Genomic DNA, 23,155 nt, shown 5'->3' with positions numbered 1-23,155 from the left:
TTGTTGTTGTTTTTTTTTAGGCTTGTAGTTTGCACTTTGAAAGTAAGCTCTTCATTTCACAGCAAGAACATAGAATAAGTCAATTTTAATGCTTTTTTACATGAATGCTTTGGGGCCAAGTGACATTTGTTTTTATGAGACAAAAGCTGTTGCTGCCATGCAAAACCCTTCTCATTCGTGTCTTTACCTGCTGCTGGTCTGTTGTTTGTGTCTGTATTGGTTCCCAAACTGGGGATCGGGTACGGGCCTGATAATGGGCTAAAATAATAATTTGAAATACCTGACCGACGAATCACAAGCAGACATTGCTTTGTTTTCAGCCTGTTATTCACTATTTAGGGCTGAAGTATCAATCCATTGGCCAATTTTCTGTATTTTACTTGCAGGCTTGCAAAAGATCTGATTCAGAGTCTTGTCCACATGGTGAGTCACAAGCTTTTCAGATGCAATTCTTGATGTTGGATTAAAGACTGATCATAATAGAAAGCTGATATCTTTTATACTTAATCACTGCCTGGCCCCCGTCCTGTTTCTTTCACATCTTACCAGAGCCATCGCTCTCGAGCCTCCAGGGTGCGGCAGCATGTCCACTGTGACTCCTGCTACAGTCGGCGCTGCAGGGCTCGGGTGGAGGTCTCTGTGTGCTGTGCGCTCATCCCCTGTCGCCTGCACTGTGGGGCTCTCTTCCACCTGTGCAAGGAGGAGGATCACCTGCTGCTCTGCCCTAACATTAGGGTGCCCTGCCTCAATGCAGAGTATGGCTGCCCGGTCCACCTGCCCCGCTCCTCGCAGGCAGCTCACCTCCAGGTGTGTCCGGCCAGCGTGGTGTGTTGCTCCATGGAGTGGCTCCGCTGGCCAAATGATGAGACAAACCCAAACAGCGATACAGCTCTGCAAGAGGAAGTGATTAAGGAAAATGAGGGACAAGAGGAGCCTCTGGATCTGGCCATGGCCCTGGTGGATCAGTCAGACCTTTACAGCCGCCTGAAAATGAAGCCCCTCTACCCTGAACTGATGGAGGCAGAAGAAGAGGAAATAAAGGATGAGAAGAAAGAGGAGACTGCAATGGGATGCTTTGTCAATGGTGTGGCAAATAATGATAATAATGAAGGTAAATCAGTGCTGAGATAACCACATTTTAAAACATGCAAACATACAAAGTCCATTGTGGGTAACTCTTAGTTAGGAGTCACTTTAAAGACCCCGAAACCCAAAACCATTTTCTCAAACAGCTTCTTACTGTAAGTGAGGTGCTCTTACATTATTGCAAGATTTCCTGACAAAATCAGTTTTGGGTTATTTCACATGAGAGATTTTTGTTTTTGTTTTTCTCTCTGAGCTTTTCTCACTGGTTTGAAGCGAGTGGGGACCGGGAACAATGTGATGTCACATACTTAACGTGCACCAATCAGGACTGAGCAATCAGAATCGGATGACAGTTGGTGGGTTGTTACTGTCCCTGTCAATCATATCTGACTGAACCACACCCACACTGTCCTGATCAAGACAGGGCATTACCTTGGATTTTGAGGGTAGCTTGATAAAAATGTAATTTTATTAAACTTTGATTTTTCTTATGTAATCAGTTTTCAGGGGCTTTAAGAACGCGATGTCTAGGTTTTCCATCTCTGATTTTGAAACGCTGATGAATTATAGTGAGAAAAATGTTTTCATTATACAGTATTCTTTTCATGTAGTATATATAGTTACAACATCATGTAATGATCAACCGTTCAAAGCGCATTTCTGTTCTGTTCTTTCCTAATCTGTTGTATTTATATTTCTTTTCCACCTGAAGAAGACAGCTTTTGTGGTAATAACGCTGTTGGAGCGACTGTACAGAACTCTGTGGACTTGGGCATCTGCAGAGAGAAATACAACATGTCTGAGATGATGTTCGGCATGGAGAGGGGCGGCTGTGCTGCCGCTCAGACAAACCAAGATAATCCCAAAAAGAACCCAAAACCTGATGAGAAGGTGAAAAAAACATCTGCAGATTGCAAGGAAGCAGGAAAAGATGGCACGACTGCAAATAAAAACTGCCCTCCTCCAGACATAAGTAAGACAGGGCTAGCCCCGTGGCAGGAGGGGGTGCTGGACCGTCTGAGGGAGGAGCTCAGCCCGCAGGAGTACAACATGTATGTGGTGCATCACGGCCGCATGCTGGTCAGCTTTGGACAAATCCAGGCCTGTACGCCGAGGGAGAAAGATTTTGTTTATGGCAGCCTGGAGCCTATCCCAGTGCAGACCCTGCGCTCTTTCAAGGTGATGATGTTAAACTTTTTTACTGCAAAACAAAAGTCAGTTATAAGATATCAGTTTGTATGAAGTTTTTTTTTTAATATTATTTATTTATGACTAGATAGACAGATAGGCTTCTGATGTAATTGTAATTTCTTTGATAAGATCCCCGACAGCTATCACTACAGGCGTCGGGTTCATCTGTACGACACGGCTGCCAGGGCTCAGAGTGAGTCTTGCAGCGTGGACACATCGGACCTCGGAGTCAATGAGGAAGACTGGCTCAGTGATGAAGCCGCAGCCACCCTGCTGGGCTACGCCGAGAAGGAGGTCATGGGTCACAAGGTCAGCGTGATACTTATGATGGTATAAATTTGACTGGAGGTAGAGAGATGTGAGGGGAATTCATTAAAGCCACAGGAGACTTTCAGAAATTATCACAAATTATACTTTTTGTATTAACCTTTTACAATGAGGTACACAGAAAACTGAGCAGTTAACAAGTAACAAGAATTAGATTAATTGTAATTGATCTAATTGATGATATGATTATTCATGTATACGGTTTTGCTGTTCATTTGTGTCAGTGCTACACAAATGTTAATTAGTGTGACTATGTTGAGGCAATGGTCATGATATCTAAGATAAACTTTTGTTAGTAATGACAAATGTACATGATTTATGACTCGAAATGGCCTCAAAGATTTGAAAACATTGGTGGGGTCCTTAAACTTAAAACAAATTATGATGACTGGTCCTCCTGTAGATCAGCGAGTCAAAGGCAATCGATGGGCTCTATGTTGACGTGGGAACGCAGACACACTCGTTCAGCACTGCTCCGTTTAAAGGGAAGACCACCCTGGCGGAGGTGATGGTGGGCAGACCACTGAAGCTTCGTCTCCAGCTGCAGGCCGAGAGGGTGAACAGCAGACACAACAGAGCCAGCTCTGTCTTCACCTTCCTCTGTGGTCACGCCTTCCCCCGCAGAGAGTTCGCCACGCATTTCAGGTGCCCTGCTGACCTCCTTACTCATCACGTGTCATTTTCAGCTGTTTGTCTGTCTGATCTCAAATGACTAAAATTAAAATAATACTGGTGATTTGTCAATGAGAACTCGACTTGTGGGGTACCAAATGGATGCAACCAACTGGAAATGTAAACTGGTAGGATGAATAGAGTTCATTTAAAAATGACAAGCAGAAACCAGTTGCCTGTTCACTTGGCTTTTCAATTGTCTACCATCTTGGACCTGAGTGCCTTTTTCACTAGCTGTGGATGTAAATATGTGTGTTTATCCAATTTGCTAACCGTCATATTTTTTTCTAGGAATGTCCACAGTGACATCCAGACGTCTCTGAGTGGATGGTTTGAGCAGAGATGCCCCCTAGCGTATCTAGGATGCACCTACAGCCAGAGGAGGTTTCAGCCCTCCACACATAAAGCCACTGTCTCCTACAAGTGAGCAAAACTCACATTCATCAGTCCAACCATGTGTCTTTTAATCGATTCCACCAAATCCAGACAATCATTCACGCCTACACTCACACCTAGGGTCAACATAGAGTAGCCATTTTTAAGTATCCATTAATAAATATTTAATATTTAATATTTAGCCATATTTAAATTAAGTTTAGAATCTCATCTTGCACTCAGGCTTGGATTTGCATCAGTGAACAAAATCTTTTCTTCCCTGCAGTCAGCAGCTCAGGAGTTTCAACTTGCGGCCGACGCTTGAGGACTCAGTATGTGACGACTCCCAGCAGCCACGAAATTCAGTGGACTCCTCCGCCGCTCAGAGGAAGAGAAGAAGTCGGGCAGGAGGAGGGGAGGACTCTCTGAGCTCGCTGCCCTACGAGGTGCTGTGCCACATGGCAAGTTTCTTGGACAGTCTGTCCCTGTCTCAGCTGGCTCTGGTGTCCCGGCTCATGAGGCAGGTGTGCTCCTCGCTGCTGCAGGAGAGAGGGATGGTCACCCTCCGCTGGGAGAGGAAGACCTACTCACATGGAGGAGCCAAGTGGAGGGCCAAACCTGTGAGACAGTCACACTAAATCTTCCAGTCCATCCATCATTTTAGTGTTTTATAATAACAAATCCTGTCTTACCTGTGATCCATATTTTCCTTTTCTCTCCTGCTGACGCTCCTCCTGTTTGTCTCCAGGTATGGGAGTTTAGTCACCTCTTCTCTGCAGTAGACTCCTGGCATATGGCAGACATCCCTGCTATATCTGCTCATCTAAAAGTCTGTCCCTACTACAAGACCTCTCTGCACAGCGAGGCTGTTCCCCTCCCCGGCATGAGAGAAAAACAAAAAGGCAGCAAGGAGAAGCTTAGCCTCACCAAACATTTCACAGGAAACAGATGGCAACAATGAAAAGAACATTAAATTTTACTTGAAAAGAGTGTATTTGTGTATTATTTACACTGATGGCCAGATTAGACTTCCCAAGTATTGGGAAGTTTCATAACCAGTAATTCACAGTAATACACAATTCAGCTTTTTCTCCTTTGTGATCTACCTAACATTTAGCACTAAGGAAGGCATGACAGCTTTAATTTACTGCAACATGTACTTTATTATGACATGTGATTCTGGAGCACATGAACTCCATGCCTCCACCTCTATTCACTTCACGCATCTCTTAACCTGCCTTTTTAAACCATCTCCTGCCTCACTCGTGAAGAGAGCAGCAGCATGTTTGTGTGAAATACAATAGCAGATTAACATAGATGCTGTTGATATTGTAATGTGACTTGGTTCAGATAAAGACTTGTTGTCGGACTAAAACATTAATCTGTAAATTAGCGTAAAGTGCAAGTGTAAATGAGTTTATCCTGCACTGAAACTTATTGAGTGAACATACTGAACATATAGAGGATGGTTTATGTCACACGGTGAGGAGAAGCAGGAGAAACCTTTTTTAAACAAAACTGCCAAACATTTATTGGTTTTGCGACTCAAAAGTAAAAATATAAAAAAATAAATTGATTTTTCACTATTTTCTGAAAGTTTAAAGAGAAAACATCACTCAAAAAAAAAATAATAATAGTAAGTAATTTTTGTTAGCACATAGACTAAAAATCTTAAAGTGCATCACAGTAAAGACACACACACATATATATATATATATATATATATATATATATATATATATATATGTCACTGTAATAACTTCATAGAGTGTAGTGCGTCATAATTCAATTAAACCACCAACCAGTAAGTAGTCTAACTGGTGTCACCTCGATCGGCTGCAGCATCAAATCAGAATCAGAATTCCTTTATTAATCCCTGGAGGGAAATTCTTGAAAAATGCTATATGATAAGCTAAAGGCATGCTGAGATGCAATGACACCTTTAGCTCACTGTCATCATAGGGAATTGTCCCTTTTCCTTTTGGCACCTGGTACCCTCATTTCCATGGAGCTCCTCCCCCTCCTCTCCCTGCATCGTGGCACTTATCACCCCTCATACCGGCCCGCTTTGTTGTGAGTGCAGCAGAGGCGCAGCAAAGCACGTACAACCAGAAGGTTATGAGGAGGTTATTCCGACTCTTGACTGCTGCAGAATTCATTAACTCTCCGTTAAAAAAACAAAAAACAAAAAAGCGGCTGCAGCACTGAAGGAGCACAACGAGAAACGCTCGCCGTACTGGACGTTTTGCACGGCTCTTTTGTTTTGATCCCCATCTCGGCTGCATCAAGGACAGAGATATCAGGGCGATACGAGGATCCATGAGAGACGCTTTGAATAGGATACCGCTTCAGTATCACGGTAGGCCACGGCGACGAGTGCACAGTTACAGGTAGAGAACAGCGGTGCAGAAATCAGAAAGCTTTCGCAGACAAGGATAAGGGTCTTAATAAAACTGAATGCATTTCGTAAATTAGAGAATTACCTGATAAACCTTTTGATGGTTGCAGAAAAAACACAAAATAAGTCGTTGCAGAGTTAGTGGTGTGATATCACAACAAAATAGAATAATCTTACTACTCACCAGACTAGCTAGTGATTTATATCTGCATTATACTTTGATGAATACACGTGTTGTTATAATATTTTCCATGGTATTGACACTTTTATATCCAAGCACAGTTTTATGTCAGAGCTCATACTGGGACACTGCCGTAATGTAAACACACCGTGTGGGGGACCCCCCCCCCCCTTTTTAAGTCATCCCACTACCAGCATCTGTGTGCAGGATTCAGCCATGGATGCAGGGAGGCTGGAGCAGCAGGTGGCCAGCGTGGACAGAGGCATCGCCTTCCTGAAGCAGGAGCACCTGGCCATGCTGACCGGTCTGCAGCTGGAGATCACACACCTGAAGAGGCGCTGTCATGGTCAGTCTGCTCATGACCTGCTGCTCTCCATCTCTTAACCACCTGACTACCTGTCTGTCACACTGTCTTTATCTTTTATTTCTGTCCGTGTAACTCTTGTGTTTCTCCTCCTCCTGGTTGCAGAGCTAAGCTGTGAGCTGGACTCCAGGTTTCCTGATAGAAACACACAAGGTAAGACAGTACAACTCCTTCTCGAGGGGAAAATGAAATGCTGGAGATGCTGAAATTGTATATTCTTGTAATGGAGAGGAAAGCTTGAAAGCTCTGCAGAGGAGGACTGGAAACTCAGAAGGATCTCATGCCAGAAGGGGGTGCAATGACAAGGCACATGCAACATTATTACAGTAAAGGGAGTGAAGCCTTTTTATATATTTTACTGCATTACTGTGACAGATCCTTTTTAAGACAATGGAAATAGGAGATTTGGAACAAGCCAAAGCTCAGAAATTCCATTCAAATTAAAAATGATTTGTATTAGGAACCTCATTTAAAACATAATTTAAAAAGATGGCAAAGATCATTCTGTGCTCAATTAAGACTTGGTACTGGCTACCAAAGTAGGCAGATATAAAGTTATTCCTGAAGAGCAGTTGTGCAGACGTGTTTGGTGTGATCTGTTCCTGTGTACAGTGACTTCAAAAATCTGTTCTAAAAAAATACTTTGAAGAATTCTGATTTGTTTTGGCTGCCTGAAGGTGATATGTCGAGTTGGCCCTTTAAGGTAGATATTGACTGAGCAAGACTTGTAGACAGAGGACACAGTATCCAACATAACCAGCATGTTTTCTGGCATTGAAACTGCATGTCTTGAAATGTGCTCCTTTTGAATTTGTGGAGCTTTATTATAATGTGTTATGTGGCCATTCTTATGTTGTTAGTAAAAAGGATGCACTGATCCAATATGCCACTGATTCTTACAGATGAAGTATCTGTATGACTTCCATCCAGTTTCTTTGTAAATTACACCAGAAAATTCTTTGTTTTCTGCCGTTGATTATGTTACCTGACATAAAAATCAGCCATGAATTCCACACAGTAAGCTGCACAGATTTGGCACATACCCTGAGATGAGGTGGGAGTGTAAAAAGTTAAATCAGTCCATCTGGACACATCCTGGTATCCTGGTGTATGATTTATTTATTCAGCTAGGTTGCAATGGGTGATAAGTGAAGGTCAAATCAGCATCTACACTATCGTCTGTATCTGTGAAATGTGCACATACACTTCAGTCAATCCTGTATGTATTATTATTATTATGTCTCAGAGGAGGAAGCAGAACTGGCAGCACGATGTGAGGCTACAGAGCATCTCCTACAGGACCGGCAATGCACGATGGTCGCTGTGCGTGGGGAGCTGCGGGCCGGCCGAGCACGGGCATCAGCGCTTGGAAGGAGCCTGAGGGAGGAAGAGCGATGTTTCCTGGAGGAACTGAAACGCCGCAGCCACAAGATCACTCTGCTGAGTCGCGAACTCCAACGGCAAAATGTCATCACGACGAGCCTCTGCCATGAGCTCCACACGGCACGCTTAAAACTGTTCCAACAAAGGCAGAGCACAGAGTCTGCTGCAGAGGCAGACGAGGAACCCAGAGGAAAGGAGGTACAAGAGGGAGAGGAGGAGGAGAATGAGGATGAAGATGACGAAGAGGAGGAAGAGGATGAAGATTATGAAGAGGAGGGCTCGGACTGGCTTCTGTCTCCGCCTCCTCCCGCCTCTCCAAGTCTACCAGAAGATAGACACAGGAGGCGTGTCAGCGTGAGGGAGGAGAGGGTCAGAGCTTGCGTCCCACAGGAGAGAGTGACATCACCGCAGAGGCCACACCCCATGCCCGACCCCGCCCTCTTCTTGGTGCCGCTTCGATATCGCCTCCTTCGCTTGAGCCAACCGCTCAGAACACAGGAGGGAGAGGGGCTGGAGGACGAATGGGAGGACATAGAGGACATCAGGGTACACAGCAGGGTGGACATGGGAGCAGGAGAGGGAGAAACTGCTCTGTGATGAGGATAAACAGACAAAGTTGTCTTCCAGCAGGTTCCCGGCCTCGATCAGTCCGCAGCTGATGCCACTATTCTAGAAACAGCTTACGATGAGAGAGAGATGTAACCTTGTGATTGTCTGTAGATTTCAGGAAGTTAGATATTTAGAGTTAGTTGCACAAGAGTGTGTGTGAGCAAACAAAGACGTACACAAAGACCTATTAACTGAATTTGTCATACTGACGGACATGTGTGGGTCAGAGAAGACTGAATAGTGGGACTGTTTCATATGAATGCCTTTTCAGCTTGCCACTGTTGCTCACGGCTTTTGCCTGTAATTAATAGCCTTGCCTCTGGGTGTATGAACTCTTATGCCACACTGTTCAAAGTGGCAACATGCTTTTTCACTGCACTAGTCGTATTCCAGGTTTGGAAAATCACTCTAGAAGGCTTAGGGAACATTTTGTATGATTTGCACTTTATTAAATTCATGCAATGTGCCTGGTAATGGCAGAGAAGAACCTCTGATGTCATGTTGTTTTTTTGAAATGTGTATTTTTAATAGGTCTTTCTCACAGTCAAAGTATGGAAATCATCAGTAACATTAAGGTTAGCTCTGCTGAAATGAAGCAGCCAGAGTAGCAGGACTGTGAGCTAAATGGAATCCAGCCATCATTCATTTTACCACTTACGCCCATGCTTTTCCTACTGTGACATATTAAAATATCAGCTATGAGACCTACTGCTGTTCAGAAGTGGCACTTACATTAGTGTTGCTCTTTCACAGGTTTCACTATTACTGAAATTGTACAAGAGCTGAAAAAATTAGATATTTAATCAGATTGTCAGTCAACAGAAAATCAAAAAAAGCAAAAGCATTTTGTTTCCAGCTTCTCCTCCGTTTGATTTACTGTAAACTGAGTATTTATGGGGTTGGAATATTGAACACACAAGGCAATTATGTTTTGTAGACCAAATAATTTCTTAATTAGCCAAAATAAGCCCTGTATAAGCCCAATAAGCCCAAACATTCACCACTAATAAATATAACCTAGCATAAACTTATCAAAGTGGTTCATGGCCCACTTTAGGATCTGGAATGTTTTCAGCAGCTCAAAGATACTACAGCATGCCACTTAAAAGCTCGTAAGTCCTACACTGGGTGGCAGTACAACCCAGCCTTGACCAGGACTAAAATATGCTCAGATCCTCCTGCATTTCTGAAGGTGTCAAAGAAGTAAAAAAAAACAAACCAAATCTCCAAGTTTTCTAGGCTTGGTTGAGCAAATTAAATATTCAAAGGGAGAGAGGGTGAAGAGTTCAAAGGACTCTGAGGAGACAGGCAGGAAGGTTGTGATGACTCACTCTGACTGTCCATCTGCTGTCTGAAATAGAGTAGAGAGTTATTTGCAAATGGGAAAATGACATAGGTAGGTTCTGAGCAAGGGTCGTGGCAGGGTCAGCCCAAGGTTCCCAGGACAAAACCACATTGGTGTTTTTGGACTGAGGTAAGAACTGTTTTGTTTTAGGGTCTTGGCTTGTTTGTCTGTTTGTCAGCAGGATTATGGAAAAACTACTGGCCAGAAACTTGGTGGAAGTCATAGAGAAAGTTGTTGTTAAGGAGCACTCAGGGACAGCAGTTTCAATTGTAGCATCCCATAAATATAACAACCCGTTTTTCTCAAACAAAATATATTGGCCTTGGCAGGGGTCTGAGGCCTCTGTTGTTCCTTTAACATTAAACTAAAACTGAACACTGAAATGATGCAGTGAACTAATTAATTGAAATGGGATCTAAATTGAATAACCTGTTACAGTAGATATGTTGCTGCAGTGAAAACCTAAGAAATTAACAATTCTAGATTCATTTCATGATTAAGTTAATGACGATCATGAAGAGACACTGAGTCATTACTACATGCATTTAATAGTAGGGACGACTTGTCTCCTAGCAATCGTCCCATTCTAGAATGTTCCCACAGTTGTCATGGACTCCTGCTCAGAATGTTAATGTCTCTCTGCAGCGCTGCCATGGCAACCAGAGGGCTGTGTTCCAGCTCATGCCTCAAAGTGTGTGAAGAGGACGGAGACAGAAAACTGGAGGGGTGGAGGAGGCGGGGGTAGGCTCGGCAAAATGTGCAGAGGTGCCAGACCTCCTCCTGCTATTTATACTCCTCCTGCATGTGCTCACATTCAAGGTTGATAGAGAGTGCACGGGCTGGTGTGAGTACAGGAAGTTACATCATGAACGGTGGAGAGATTGCCCTCTTCTGGACTTGGATGGGTACTAAGTGTGTGAACGTGCGTGTGCATGTGTGTGTGCGTGTGTGTGTGAATAGAGGGCCTGCATGCTCTCTCACAGCTCCTCTCCACCCATGAAGGGCAGACAAACACATGCACTGACAGGGTTTGTGTGGCGTGGTGTCGCAGCAAGGACAGGAGAGCCTCCTGCACTAGAGGAAAGCCTGGGGAACTCAGCCCTCTGATTTCAGCAGCATGAACAGCAGAGGAATCTAGAGACAGAGACTGGCAGTCTCTCCATCTCTCTGCACTCGCTGGTAGGGCCCATAGATTGGTTACACGAATATGTTACTGATGCTGTTATATTCTGCTGTTGTTTGAGACATGTTCAACATGTTTTTTGCTGCATTTTTGTGTTTTCATTAGCTCGAATAAGGAGTGTTGCATGTAGCTCTGATTAGCTAGAATGTGTTTAGGATATTCTGCTGCTTTTATAGAGTCACATAACTGTAACTTAGAGGTAATATGTAAAATTCTCCTCAGTTTTCCCCATCATTTGTGCTCAAAGCTTCCCACATACTCATCAATCCAGAGTTCATCTGATGAGATTTAGTCATAGAGATCTTCCAGTCCTTTCCACTGTAAGGTGACACCTCTGTAGAAACTATTCATAATCTCACTGTCATCAGCTGTTGTCTAAGGCTCTTAGCTGCTTGCACTGACACATACCACGCAAACAGACACGTGACAATGACAAAGCCTTTTGCAGTTTATACATAGCAGCTTAACTCAAATATGCTCTTAAAAAGTTTTGAGTGAGTTTTACCCGAGAATATTCCCATGAATTACGATCGTTGAGACGCAGTGAAGCCACAATGCACCAACCATATCCTTGAGTACACTTCTACATAACAGAAGGAAGCTGAGAAACCAGTGGTCAGTAAAACAAGATTATTTTTGCTGCTGTTAAAGGAAAACTACAGTTTATATAATCTTGGGTTTTATCTCTCTTTACAAATTTTATGTCTTATATCAGCTCTTATAATATTGTACTCACCAAATACTTTTACAAAGTCTATACTCACATTTCCACATCCTGGTCCAGCTTTGACAGGTTATTATATTTACGGTAACTGAATTGCTGGCTGAAGCTACAAAAATAAAAATCACTTGTAATCAGTCGTAGTTTACCTCAAAGTTTCTCTTAGAAGATTGTAACTGAGCCTGTATTAACACTGTGGTCTTTTCTTCCTTAGGCCACCTGCACAGTTGCATTGCTGTTTTGTGCACAAAGGCATCATGGGAAACATAGTCCAATGCTGTCACACACTGTCAAACTACTTTAAGTGTAAGGATGTACCAGCCCAAGGTGAGCCAGAAATATCACCACTCCTCTCCAGCGAAGAGAGTGAATGTGACTCACCGAGTCTGCCAGACAACTTGGAGGACGATGTGTTGACCGTGTCCACTGGTGTGACAAACCCAACCCTCGAACCTGAACACTTCCTGTTTCCTGACATCATCCTCAGCAGCAACATGGGAGGTGACGTGACTTTGGTGGAGCCGATGGTGTGTCTGCTGGTCTCTGAGGAGGAAGAGGGAGTCAGGGGGGATGAAGGACAAGAGAGGCTCGACAAGGGGAGAAACAGGGGTTTTTCTGAAGTTGAGACACAGACTGAAGTGGAGACACAGATTGGTATGGGAGTGCAGACGCAGACAGAGTCACAGCCACAAAGAGAAATACACATGCGTCATGATGAGGCTCTGGAGAGAGAAGTAAATACACTAACAAATACTGGCACTACAAACAAGATGGTTGTTTGGGAAGAGCATACAGTACTAAAACAGGTGGATGTGCTCTTGGAAGCATCAAGAGATGCACAAACATCACAGGACAGATCCTCAGAAATTGTCGTTAAAGCACCATTGGAGAAACAACAGAAGAAGACAGACTCTGAAACTTGGTCTGACACTGATGATTTTGCTGTGGTAGAGGGGCCACAGAAGGTGGAAAGACAGACAGAGAAAAACAAACTGGCCTTCGAGGGCAAAGACAAAGAATCTAAACAAGAACAACTGAAAGAGAAACACATCCATCAAGAACTTACTGGCATTTTATCAAAGCATACCTCTCTAAAAGAACAAAATACAGAGTTAAAGCAGGAGTCGAACACTGATGAAGAGAATGTCTTCAGGCTGCTACTGAATACAGACTTCGCCTGGACGGAGCAAAACACTCCACCGACGCTCGAGAACATTAAGGACAAAGAACAAAACACTGAATCTGGCTGCACCTTACTGAACCTGATTGAACACAATGTAAATAACATGGATGAAAACACAGTTCCAGTGGATTCACAGAAGAACCTTCAGCTGACAAAATACAACATCAAAAACACCGTAAATATGGAGAAGTCAGAGTCTGGTGAGAGCCTTATAGGCCTACTGCTTAAATTACAATTGGAAATGGAAAATGTTCAATTTCCTTTCATAGTTTCTTTCTTCGGTTTTACATTAAATTATTTTCCTGCATTGTGAGATGATAACAGCTTGTTTTCCTCTGTCCTTTTAGTGTCAATCCTTGGAAGACTTATCTTCCATGTCATATAGCCAGGTTTCATTCTCACCTCCTTATTTCGCCTCTTCTGTTGTCAGCAGCACCTCCACGTCAAACTGAAGAAAGCCCTGAGCACGATCCCTCACAGCAGTCTAATGTTGACAGAAGTGAACAACTTAGCCTCCGAGACGTAGTTGATCTTCAAGAGACGGGCTTTACTGTCAGAATTCAACCTCCTGGAGCAGAAAGTTTTGAGCTTCAGGTTCGGCTTTCCGACTGTCATTATTTTCTTAGATACTTCACTGTATCTATGTGTCTTTCTGAATCCAGAGTCTCTGCCTCCCACCCTCAGGTTTCAGGCCAGCTGTTGGTGGCAGAACTGCACCAGGTGTTGATGGAGCATGAGATCACCTGTCACCGTACATGCTTCTCCCTCCAGCTGGGAGGGACCACATTGGACAGTCTCACAAAGCTGTGCTCCATCCAGGGCATGCAGGACGGAGCGTTGATCAAGGTGGTGGAGGGTAACTGCCTCATCCTTCTCTTTCTTCTTTATGAATTGTCCCTCTGTGATGATTAAGTTTGTTCACTTTTGAGTATAACAGTACAATACAAGCTGACTTCAGTCCAATCTTATGATACTTCATATGGACCAGTAATGTGCTGTCATGGGAAACATGTCGATCTCTTGTCCAATCTGTACAGGACTCACACATGCTCGCTCTTTATGTCTCGAAACCGCACAGACCATCAGGCTGTGCAGACATGTTGAAAATGTCACTTCATGCAAAAAGGTTTAAGACAGAATTCGTGACTCCACAGAACCCACATCGCTACCAGTCAAAAATATGTGTACCTGATTCATCAGTAGAAGCTGCACCTTGTGACAAACTAAATACTTAAATACCGAGTATTGTTCATTTTCCAAGGTACTAGTTTTTTATACTCTTCTGTGAAAAGCAACATAGCAACAAGTTTCCATTCATTGTGTGCACTTGTGTAAGACTGAATAATATTCTACATAAGCATCTTCTCTGGTCTTGCTGCAGAGTCTTACTCGGTGCGCGATGCTCGTCTTCACCTCAAACATGTACGTGATCTTCTCAGAAGCCTTGACCCTGCGGATGCATACAACGGAGTGAACTGCAGCTCACTCTCTTACCTCACATTTTACACCAGAGGGGACAAAGGTAATGTTGTTCCTTCAGAACCTCCTCACATCGGGTTTTGTCTGGGCAGTTTCGTCAGTAATCCTCCATCTTCATCCTTTCAGATAGCGAATGTGTGGGGAGCAGGCGAGCTTCTGAAAAGGAGTCTGTTGACTTCAGACCTCCAGAATACGTCCTTCCTGGATGTAAGGACCGACCACTTGCTCCACTGCAACCCAACAGAGAGGACAGGAAGGTGAGAAATCAGCGCTTGTATGCAGATACTGGTTAGAATGTAGTGGAGTGGTTATTGGTAGTTGGTAGTTATTCAGTTATAGTGAAGTAACAGTGGAATTACTTATGAAAAGTATCACTGCAGCCATTACAGTGTCTGCGGGTCCTGACCATGAGCAGCTGGAACCCCCCTCCGGGAAACAGGAAGATGCATGGGGACTTAATGTACCTCAATGTCCTGACTATGGAAGACAAAGAACTCAACATTACATCCTCTACGCGTGGTTTCTACCTCAACCAGTGAGTGTGAAATTTATCAGCCATTTACACATTTGCTAAGATGTGAAAACTGCTATTAGTAATGCTAGCAGCAATTTCAATGAGTTGGTCGTCCCTCTACTTTTGTCCAAAATGAAATATCTCAACAATGATTGGATGGATTGTACAACCATTAATGATCGGCAGAGGATGAATACTAATGACACCGTGGAAGCCTCTGGCCTTTCCATTGGCACCAATGACATGCCAAGACTTTACTTATCTCATGATATATCTCTTGTTTTCTTTCTTTTTCTTTGTAATCGAGTGGCACAACATTTTGTGCAGATGTTCTTGCTTTCTGGTTGAGGTGTTTGTTGACTTCAAATGATAAACTTACTTCTCCTCAGGCTCCAAAAGCACATAAAAGTAGACGATGTATCCGATATTGACATTACTAGATGAATAGCCGTGAAATCTGGTGCCACCATTCATGTCCCCCACAGGATTATAGTGACTTTGGCAGTCTCTCTTCATGTAACTGTTCATGCTCCAACTGCTCCAGGTCAACGGCCTTCAACTTCAACCCCAAACCTGCAGTTCCAAAAATCCTTTGCCACTCTCTAGTTGAGCTGCTGAGTCAAGTCAGCCCTGCTTTCAGGAAAACCTTCAGTGCCCTGCAGAGGAAGAGGTGAACAAACTGTAATTAAGTTGGAAAATCCATGCTAATATAAGAACATGTAACACTGTTCACGTCAGTCCAGTATTTGAATACAATATGAGGCTTTGTGCTTCTAGAAAATAACACTAAATACTTTAATCTGTATAAAACAGAAATACTGACTACTGACTTCACTCATAGAAAAATGTTGTTCTTTTTGTTTTTGTTTTTTGTCACTTGCTTTAAACCAGAGTCCAGCAACACCCTTATGAGCGGATTGCAACACCTTTTCAGGTGTTTACTTGGATCGCCCATCAGGGAGACCACACCCTGGACTGTGTCAGAGCGGAGGAGACACACACCAGCCGCATGGGCCAGGACGAACACACAGCTGGGCAGGTTGCAGACCTGAAATTTGGAAATGCAGAGAAATATAATGTTGCACTAAAGTATAGAAGTTATGACACATGCTTGTATGTACATGCAAACAAAAACAAAAGTGTCATGGTGCAAGCTGAAAGTGTTGACAATAATGATGATGCTGATATTTATGACCACAGAGTCGGGATTGGAATGAGGAGCTGCAGGGCTGCAGGGAATTCGCCAGGAACTCCCTTCAGGAGCGCCTACACAGAGAGAGGAGCATTTTCAAGGTGTGATCACAGAAGTAATTTCCTCTTCCCGCTCTTGGATTAAAATGTGTTGAGGTGCTGTGTTAACTAAGATCGTTACCCCTCCATCCAGACCAACAGTGACTTTGTTGAAGCTGCAACACGAGGTGCTGTAGCCGTTGTCGACGGTAACGTTGTGCCGTTAAACCCCGGGGAGGTGCCTCATATGCAGATGTTCATCTGGAACAACCTCTTCTTCAGCATGGGCTTTGACATATCCGAGCACTACCGCCCACTAGGGGGCAACGCTGCTGCTCATGCTGCTGCAGTATGTGACCTGAAGGGAACACAGGTAGAGATCCTGACAGGAACACCTGCATTTAAATGTATATTTGGTTCACATTATCATTTTCACTTTCAAAGATCTGTAATCTAATCCTTTCATGTTATTGCCATCAAAACAAGAATATTTGTGTTGCTCTGCTGCAGGCCTATACATCTGTTGATACCGAGGGGCTTCACACACTTGGTATGGCTCTGGTGGACTATCGTGGCATTCGTGTCATTGTTCAGACAATTGTTCCAGGCATACTGGAGAAAAATCAGGAGCAGAGTGTAGTCTATGGCTCTAATGACTATGGAAAAACAGTTTTTACACACCCCAGGTAACACACAAAAAAACAATAAAATGTAATATTTTAGGTATATTGAATTTTATTGAGTTCAAATTCAAATATTGAGGCAACATTTAATTTTCTCTGCACTGCACCAGATTTCTGGAGCTTCTAGATAAAACCAGTAAACCGCTGAGAATCCAGCGTCACCAGGTGCTGGACCACAACAACAGGCCGGTGGAGCTTTGCTCTGGCATCGAGACCAAAGGCATCCTGGGTAATGATGGAAGACCTTACATCTTGGACCTTCTACGGACGTTCCCCCCTGACCTTAACTTCCAGTTTTCAGAGACAGAAGAGAGTAATGAGGTGCCAAAGGAGTGTAAGAGCTTTGGTTACCCACGGCAACATCGTCACAGCCTGGCCAGCCTTAGACCAGAGCTGATAGAGGCCTTCGTCCAGCACAGGTGGGGAAGAGGAGATATGGAACAGCTTTGGACACAAAGAAAGCCACCCGTTAACTATTAAATCAGAAGGATGAACTGAGCTTGTGACGTATCTTATTCCTCTTGTGTCTCCTGTTGCAGGTATGAGCTGTACGTTAAGATGGTGTCCCAGGGACTCGTCCAACTGGAAGACCAGGATAAATCCACAGAGCCAAGTGAAGGGCCGGTCTGTGAGCCGAGAACCGGAGAGGCAGTAACGACTGGTGCTGACACTGGTGAGTAACATCAGCCAGGTGAAGTGAATTGACAAACCTACTGATAAACAAGGAGAAATGAGATGACTGTACAGAGAAACATGCAGTGAGAAGGAAGGTACAAACAGTAATCAGTTATGCATGCATATTACGATGATTATCACCAGGTAATTCCTGAACTTGGAAAACAAACTCATCTCCATCATTAGTAGTTGTTCTTTTACTTTTGTAGATTTTCAAAGAAGAAGTGTGATTATGAATGCTTGTAAGGCTGTCGGATCAGTCAGCGACTCTTCCTTTGACATCTCCTTCAATCCTGATGTTTGCTCTCCAGGTATTGAACACACTTGTGTGTACACACACACACACACGCATGCTTATATGACATTTTTTTAAAAAAATCAGACAGCAACTAAACAGTGAGTCTTTGCTGTAGGTGTTCGTTTCTCCTCTGAGTGTGCAGCTGAGGTTCAGAAGCAGAGGCAGCTGTTATGGGACGCTGCTGCTTTTCTACTGTCCAATCAGATTCCAGCAGTGGTGAGTCGTGTGTGGAGCAATAATCTTCGGGTCTATCATGTGCATGAAATTAAAGATGATCTATAATTATACTGCTGCTCCCTTGTGTGTGTGTGTGTGTGTGTTTGGTAGCTGAGGGACTGTCTCGACCATGCTGCAGTGCCAGTGGATGGAGCGACCCTGACCTCAGCGCTACACCAGCGGGGTGTGAACGTACGATACCTGGGCCACCTGCTGAGGGAGCTGGACAGTGTGGAGGACAGACAGAGACTCAGCCACATACTGGTATGTACTCTATCTAATATTCACCGTACTGCATGTATATAAAGTCATCATAGCTGCCCATTTCTACCTCTCCGGTTAACTTGTACATTGAGAACATTTCCTCCCGATCAAATAACTGATCAAATGTTCCCTCACAGAGAATTTCTATCAGTGAAGTCATCATCAGAAGTGCGAAACACGTCTTCAGGGCCTATCTACAGGTGAGGTGTTCAAATAATGTTGACGAGTAGAATTTGAGAATAAATTTTGCAGTTCAGCGTGACTTTTCTAATATGAACGTTAATCCTATTTTGTCCCCAGGATGTGGAACCTGCAGCGTTCTCCGCTGCTGTCAGTCACTTCCTAAACTGCCTCCTGAGTTCCTCCTCCTGTTTCCCAGACTCCTGCTCAGATGAGCTACTCTCTCGTCGCAGGAGCCGACGTCGCCGGAGCCACGGGAGTCGTGTTGCCTTGTTGACGGACAGTGTGTGGGCTAGACTGACCCCTGGGGAGCTGTGGGACAGGATCAGGACTGAGGCTGGAGATTATTACCACTACAAAATAGACAGGTGTGTGTGTCTGTGTGTGCGTGTCTGTGGCTCTATATGTGCAACAGGATTTTAAACTGTCTTCCTCTCTGTTCAGTGAAAGCATAGATGAAGTAATAGAGAGGCACGGTCTTCAGAAGAGCTCCCTCCTGAGAGAGATTGCCATCAAGATGGGCATCCAGGTCAGTCATCCACCATGTATCTCGTTTACCCATGAGCTCATATAAATAGATTCTGCTTTATTCAAGAAAGATGTTACAAGCTCACAGAAAAAAAGAAATGTATGCTCATGTTTGATGCTTAACAATACAGATTTCTGATTACATAACTTGAGACTTAACAATATGCTACAGGATTTTTGGTTGCTAAAAACTGAAATTATCTCCAGCACTGACTTGGAACTGCCAAAGTGCAAATAATCCAGTGCAGCTTCCTTTTCTCTGTATTCAGATGCAGCTGAGGGAGTATGCATTTGAGTCTCGACACAGGCCGGTTTTTGGCGAGGAAGATGTTATCAATATGTTCCCTGTGGTCAAACATCTGAAACTTACAGGAACTGATGCCACGCGGCTTGTGCAGCAAGCACAGGTGGCAGTGCAGCAGGGTGAGCAACACAGACACAAATACGAAACAATTACAGCTGCATGTAACACAGTCAATATGTTTGCATTTAGGGTAGCATGGTCGCCCCACTTAGGTGCTTAAAGTGACTGACTGTGACCTGGAGGAACAAGACATTACATTTACCAGCTACACAGACACAGTATGGGATGTGTTAGAAAAATGTTTCCTTATATCCTTACTACATACACAGTATCACATCATTCATTACATATTACATGGCAAAAATGTTGCAGAATTAAAATGGTCACACATCTGGTATTATTGGTGCCTTTAAATTGAACTTATGAGGGGGTATTTTTGATGTATAAAGTAAAGCTCACTATTCAAATTCAAAGTGGTTGAAGGCTGTAGAGCGCTACTTTTAAACAACTGGGAGTCAATGTCAAGTTTAAAAAATCTATCTATCTATCTATCTATCATCCTTCCTATCCTATCCTATCCTATCACCAACCTTTCAAGGTGCTTATGGAAATGCGGGTTTATTATTATGATACCCTTGAAAATATAAGGATGACTTTAACATGTTAGGTTGGGTGTTTTCAAATGGACTCTTCTTGTGCACACAGTAAACACAACTCCACTTGAGGGCACCACAAGATTAAATGAACTCAGTCACTCAGGGCATATACACAAATAGTTAAAGTCACGTATGTACTCGGTCATGTATTCAGCACTGATTTGCTGAGATTTGATAGGTGATATCATTTAGTGGATTAGAGTCACCATCTGGATGTGAAGAGCACATGTTAATTAATTATTTTTTCTACATTTGAGACTCATCAGCAGTGTTTTGTATTTGCTTCCAGGACATCTCAAAGATGGCTACGAAATGATCAGCCAGGCCCTCGTTCTGTTCAGCAGTGTATGTGGGGTCCTACATGAGGATGTGTGCATGTGCCTGCGTCTCCTTGGACGGCTCAGCTACATCTTGGGGGACTATGCAGATGTACGCAGATTCATTTATACCGTTACCATTTACCTGTCCAGGTTCCAGACTTCTGAATCATCACAGACAGAAATATAAACATTTGTGAGTTTCCATAAAGTGAGTTTCCCTCACTTCCCCGTGTCACATAGGCCCTCAGTCACCAGGAGAAGGCTGTTATGAGCAGTGAGCGAGTGCAGGGTATAGACCACCCACAGACCATACAAGACTATGTAAGTTCTCATCAATTCACAGACAGATTGTTGGACCATAAGTTAAATGTATTCATATTATATGTCTTCACATGGAAGTAATTTCCTGTCTGTGATTCAGACTCACCTGGCTCTGTACTGCTTTGCTGGAGGCCAGCTTTTGACCTCACTGCAGCTGCTGTATCGTGCTCGGTACCTGACCCTGCTTGTGACTGGAGAAGACCATCCACAAGTTGCACTGCTAGATGTAAGTGAGACGTTATGCCTTTCTGTGTTCAATGTTCGATGAGGACCATATGTGAATAAAACGTACATACACAAAGTCCAGGTAGATAAGGAACTGGGTAATGCAAACAGGCAACTTGATAGCTTGCCGCATCACAATAAAACACTGTACTCAACCACAAGATACTTTATCACCTGTCCTCACCTGTGAACATTCAGGGAAGGCTTCTACATAAAGTCACTTTCACTTTTAGAAGGTATAACTGCATCTTGTTATGCTCTGCTGTCTCAGAGTATGCTGGGTCTAGTGCTTCATGGACTGATGGAGTATGAGCTTTCCCTGAAGTACCTACAGAATGCTTTAAATTCAACCTCAAAATACCACGGTGCCACATCCCTGAAACTTGCACACTGGTAAGACACTTTGTTGTCATGTTCCTCACTTTTCTCAGAAGCAAGACAAAAAACACAGACTGCATTGAAGTAACGAGAAAATGATGGAAATGCTTTTTTCTCTACCTCTGTGCATCTCCATCTCTGTCTCCTGCGCAGTCATCATCTGCTCGCCACTGTGTATGAGAGCAAAGGAGAGTTTCGATCCGCCCTGCAACATGAGAAAGAGGCTTATTCAATATATAAGAACCAGGTGTGTTTTTAAATGTTAGAGTACCTTGTTTGATGGTATTATGTTTATGCTATATGCTCTCATTTCAAACAAGAGACTTTTCACATTTCACACATGAAGGTTGGTGAGGACCACGACAGTACGAAAGAAAGCTCAGAGTACCTGAGGAGTCTCACCCAGCAGGCCGTGATCCTTCAGAAAGCCATCAACCAAATCTACAGTAACACACCCAGTGCCTGCATTCCACCTCCAAAGGTTTGTTCACCTTTGTAAATACCTGAATATATATACATGCAAGCATTTCTGATTGTGTGATACTTTATCTCACCTGTGTTTCTCTCTAGTTTTCCACACCAAGCCTTCCCACAATCCTTCAGCAGCTCAACCTGATATATGGCATCATTCTCATTCCCCTCAGGTGAACACTGAAACAGTCCCACTTCAAGAAATAAAAAATAACTAAAGTAATGTTAAACTAATAAATTACATAAACTAAAGTAGTGGTTGCTACTCTCATCTCTTCTGATGATTGTTCTGTGATTATGATTCCCTCACATGTATGTTTTTTTTCCCTTTAGTGCAAAGGAAATTGCAGAAGTAAGGACAGAGTTGCAAGGAAAGGTTCAAGTGGACAAGCTGGAAAAAAAGACCTGAAACTTAGAAACAGTGTGGACACGCACATAGAATATTTGTGTTTTCAGTCAGACTTCTGAACTGCAATGGCAAATAAAAGCTGAGCAAATTGCTGGTTTTATTGTTAGTGTTGTCCTATTCTGGACAACAATGCAAGTAACAAACAGGTCCAGCCCTCTCCTTGTGGAACAGGACTTTGCTCTGCTGTTGGACGTTGAAGACCGGACGTTGAAGCAGGCTTTATCTAATGCAGGGCTACCTGCAGACGTGATGTAGGGATCCATAAATGAACTCTGCAGGCTATAACTTTGAAGGCAAATATGTATGACTCTTTTGTCAGACAAATGCAGGAACCCTACATATTAAATAAAGTGTATACTAATTATACTGCTATATGAATGGAAAGGGACATTGTGTTTAGATCTACTTCTACTGACAAAAAGAAATAAAGCAACAGTGTTATAAGAGTCCAGATTTCTTAGATTTTGAAAGATTGTGCTGTAGTCTTGCAATCCCCTTTGTGTCCACTGGGTTTCACACTTGTGCCATAAAACTTCTCAGAGCGTGAATGTCTCTGTCTATATGCAGAACATGTAAACATAGTACAGTATACGGTCTGTGGCTGTATACAGAGAATCATTTTCATGATTGTTTTGGATGTGTACTAGCATTCCATTATAATTTAATCCACGTTATATGGATGAATATCCAGGTGACTGTTGGGAAACCATAACCATCTGAGCATCTTATGTCTTCATTGTACACTAACAACTCAGATTAGAGACTCACTAAAACTGAAATGAAGACATTAGGGTTTGTTATAAAATTATATTTTACAAAGATGATCAACCGACACCAAATCAGTGACTGACTGTGAGATCACTTTCATTTCAGGTAATAACTGCTATTTCATTGTATAAGTATAGAATTATGATTTCATTTGATTCTGTTATGGAGTGGATGAATGATTTTTTTAAATAATAAACATTAACATATGGAACTTAAAG

The 23,155-nt window shown here is 43.1% G+C and overlaps 3 protein-coding genes across 5 annotated transcripts; all 3 read left to right on the top strand.

The window, feature by feature from the left end:
- Positions 1-370: 370 nt before the first annotated feature.
- Positions 371-4,638, top strand: LOC124071284 (F-box only protein 40-like). Of its 2 annotated transcripts, none has more exons than XM_046411830.1 (8): positions 371-423; positions 550-1,111; positions 1,799-2,265; positions 2,407-2,586; positions 3,008-3,249; positions 3,568-3,699; positions 3,938-4,175; positions 4,400-4,638. In XM_046411830.1, the coding sequence occupies exons 1-8, from the start codon at positions 421-423 to the stop codon at positions 4,610-4,612; spliced, it is 2,037 nt and encodes a 678-aa protein (XP_046267786.1). In that variant the 5' UTR covers positions 371-420; the 3' UTR covers positions 4,613-4,638. The 2 variants fall into 2 exon arrangements, with proteins under 2 accessions (XP_046267786.1, XP_046267785.1); XM_046411829.1 differs by having other exon boundaries at positions 3,938-4,271.
- A 937-nt stretch (positions 4,639-5,575) lies between these two features.
- Positions 5,576-9,068, top strand: LOC124070665 (coiled-coil domain-containing protein 92-like). The gene is made up of 4 exons (XM_046410767.1): positions 5,576-6,012; positions 6,429-6,576; positions 6,700-6,747; positions 7,841-9,068. The coding sequence occupies exons 1-4, from the start codon at positions 5,971-5,973 to the stop codon at positions 8,572-8,574; spliced, it is 972 nt and encodes a 323-aa protein (XP_046266723.1). The 5' UTR covers positions 5,576-5,970; the 3' UTR covers positions 8,575-9,068.
- A 1,574-nt stretch (positions 9,069-10,642) lies between these two features.
- LOC124071202 (clustered mitochondria protein homolog) lies at positions 10,643-23,134 on the top strand. 2 transcript variants are annotated; one of them, XM_046411691.1, is made up of 29 exons: positions 10,643-11,110; positions 12,050-13,218; positions 13,452-13,612; positions 13,703-13,874; positions 14,400-14,540; positions 14,624-14,754; positions 14,878-15,032; positions 15,556-15,681; positions 15,903-16,050; positions 16,212-16,304; positions 16,396-16,614; positions 16,752-16,927; positions 17,035-17,343; positions 17,464-17,597; positions 17,809-17,910; positions 18,013-18,113; positions 18,225-18,377; positions 18,515-18,577; positions 18,678-18,925; positions 19,002-19,086; positions 19,355-19,508; positions 20,335-20,474; positions 20,606-20,686; positions 20,787-20,912; positions 21,183-21,304; positions 21,443-21,536; positions 21,636-21,770; positions 21,860-21,933; positions 22,094-23,134. In XM_046411691.1, the coding sequence occupies exons 2-29, from the start codon at positions 12,093-12,095 to the stop codon at positions 22,167-22,169; spliced, it is 4,845 nt and encodes a 1,614-aa protein (XP_046267647.1). In that variant the 5' UTR covers positions 10,643-11,110; positions 12,050-12,092; the 3' UTR covers positions 22,170-23,134. The 2 variants fall into 2 exon arrangements, with proteins under 2 accessions (XP_046267647.1, XP_046267646.1); XM_046411690.1 differs by having other exon boundaries at positions 13,449-13,612.
- Positions 23,135-23,155: the final 21 nt, after the last annotated feature.

The sequence above is a fragment of the Scatophagus argus genome, chromosome 14, assembly GCF_020382885.2.
Source record: "Scatophagus argus isolate fScaArg1 chromosome 14, fScaArg1.pri, whole genome shotgun sequence".
NCBI classification, from domain to species: domain Eukaryota; kingdom Metazoa; phylum Chordata; class Actinopteri; family Scatophagidae; genus Scatophagus; species Scatophagus argus.
This window is presented reverse-complemented; position numbering and strand designations above follow the sequence as displayed.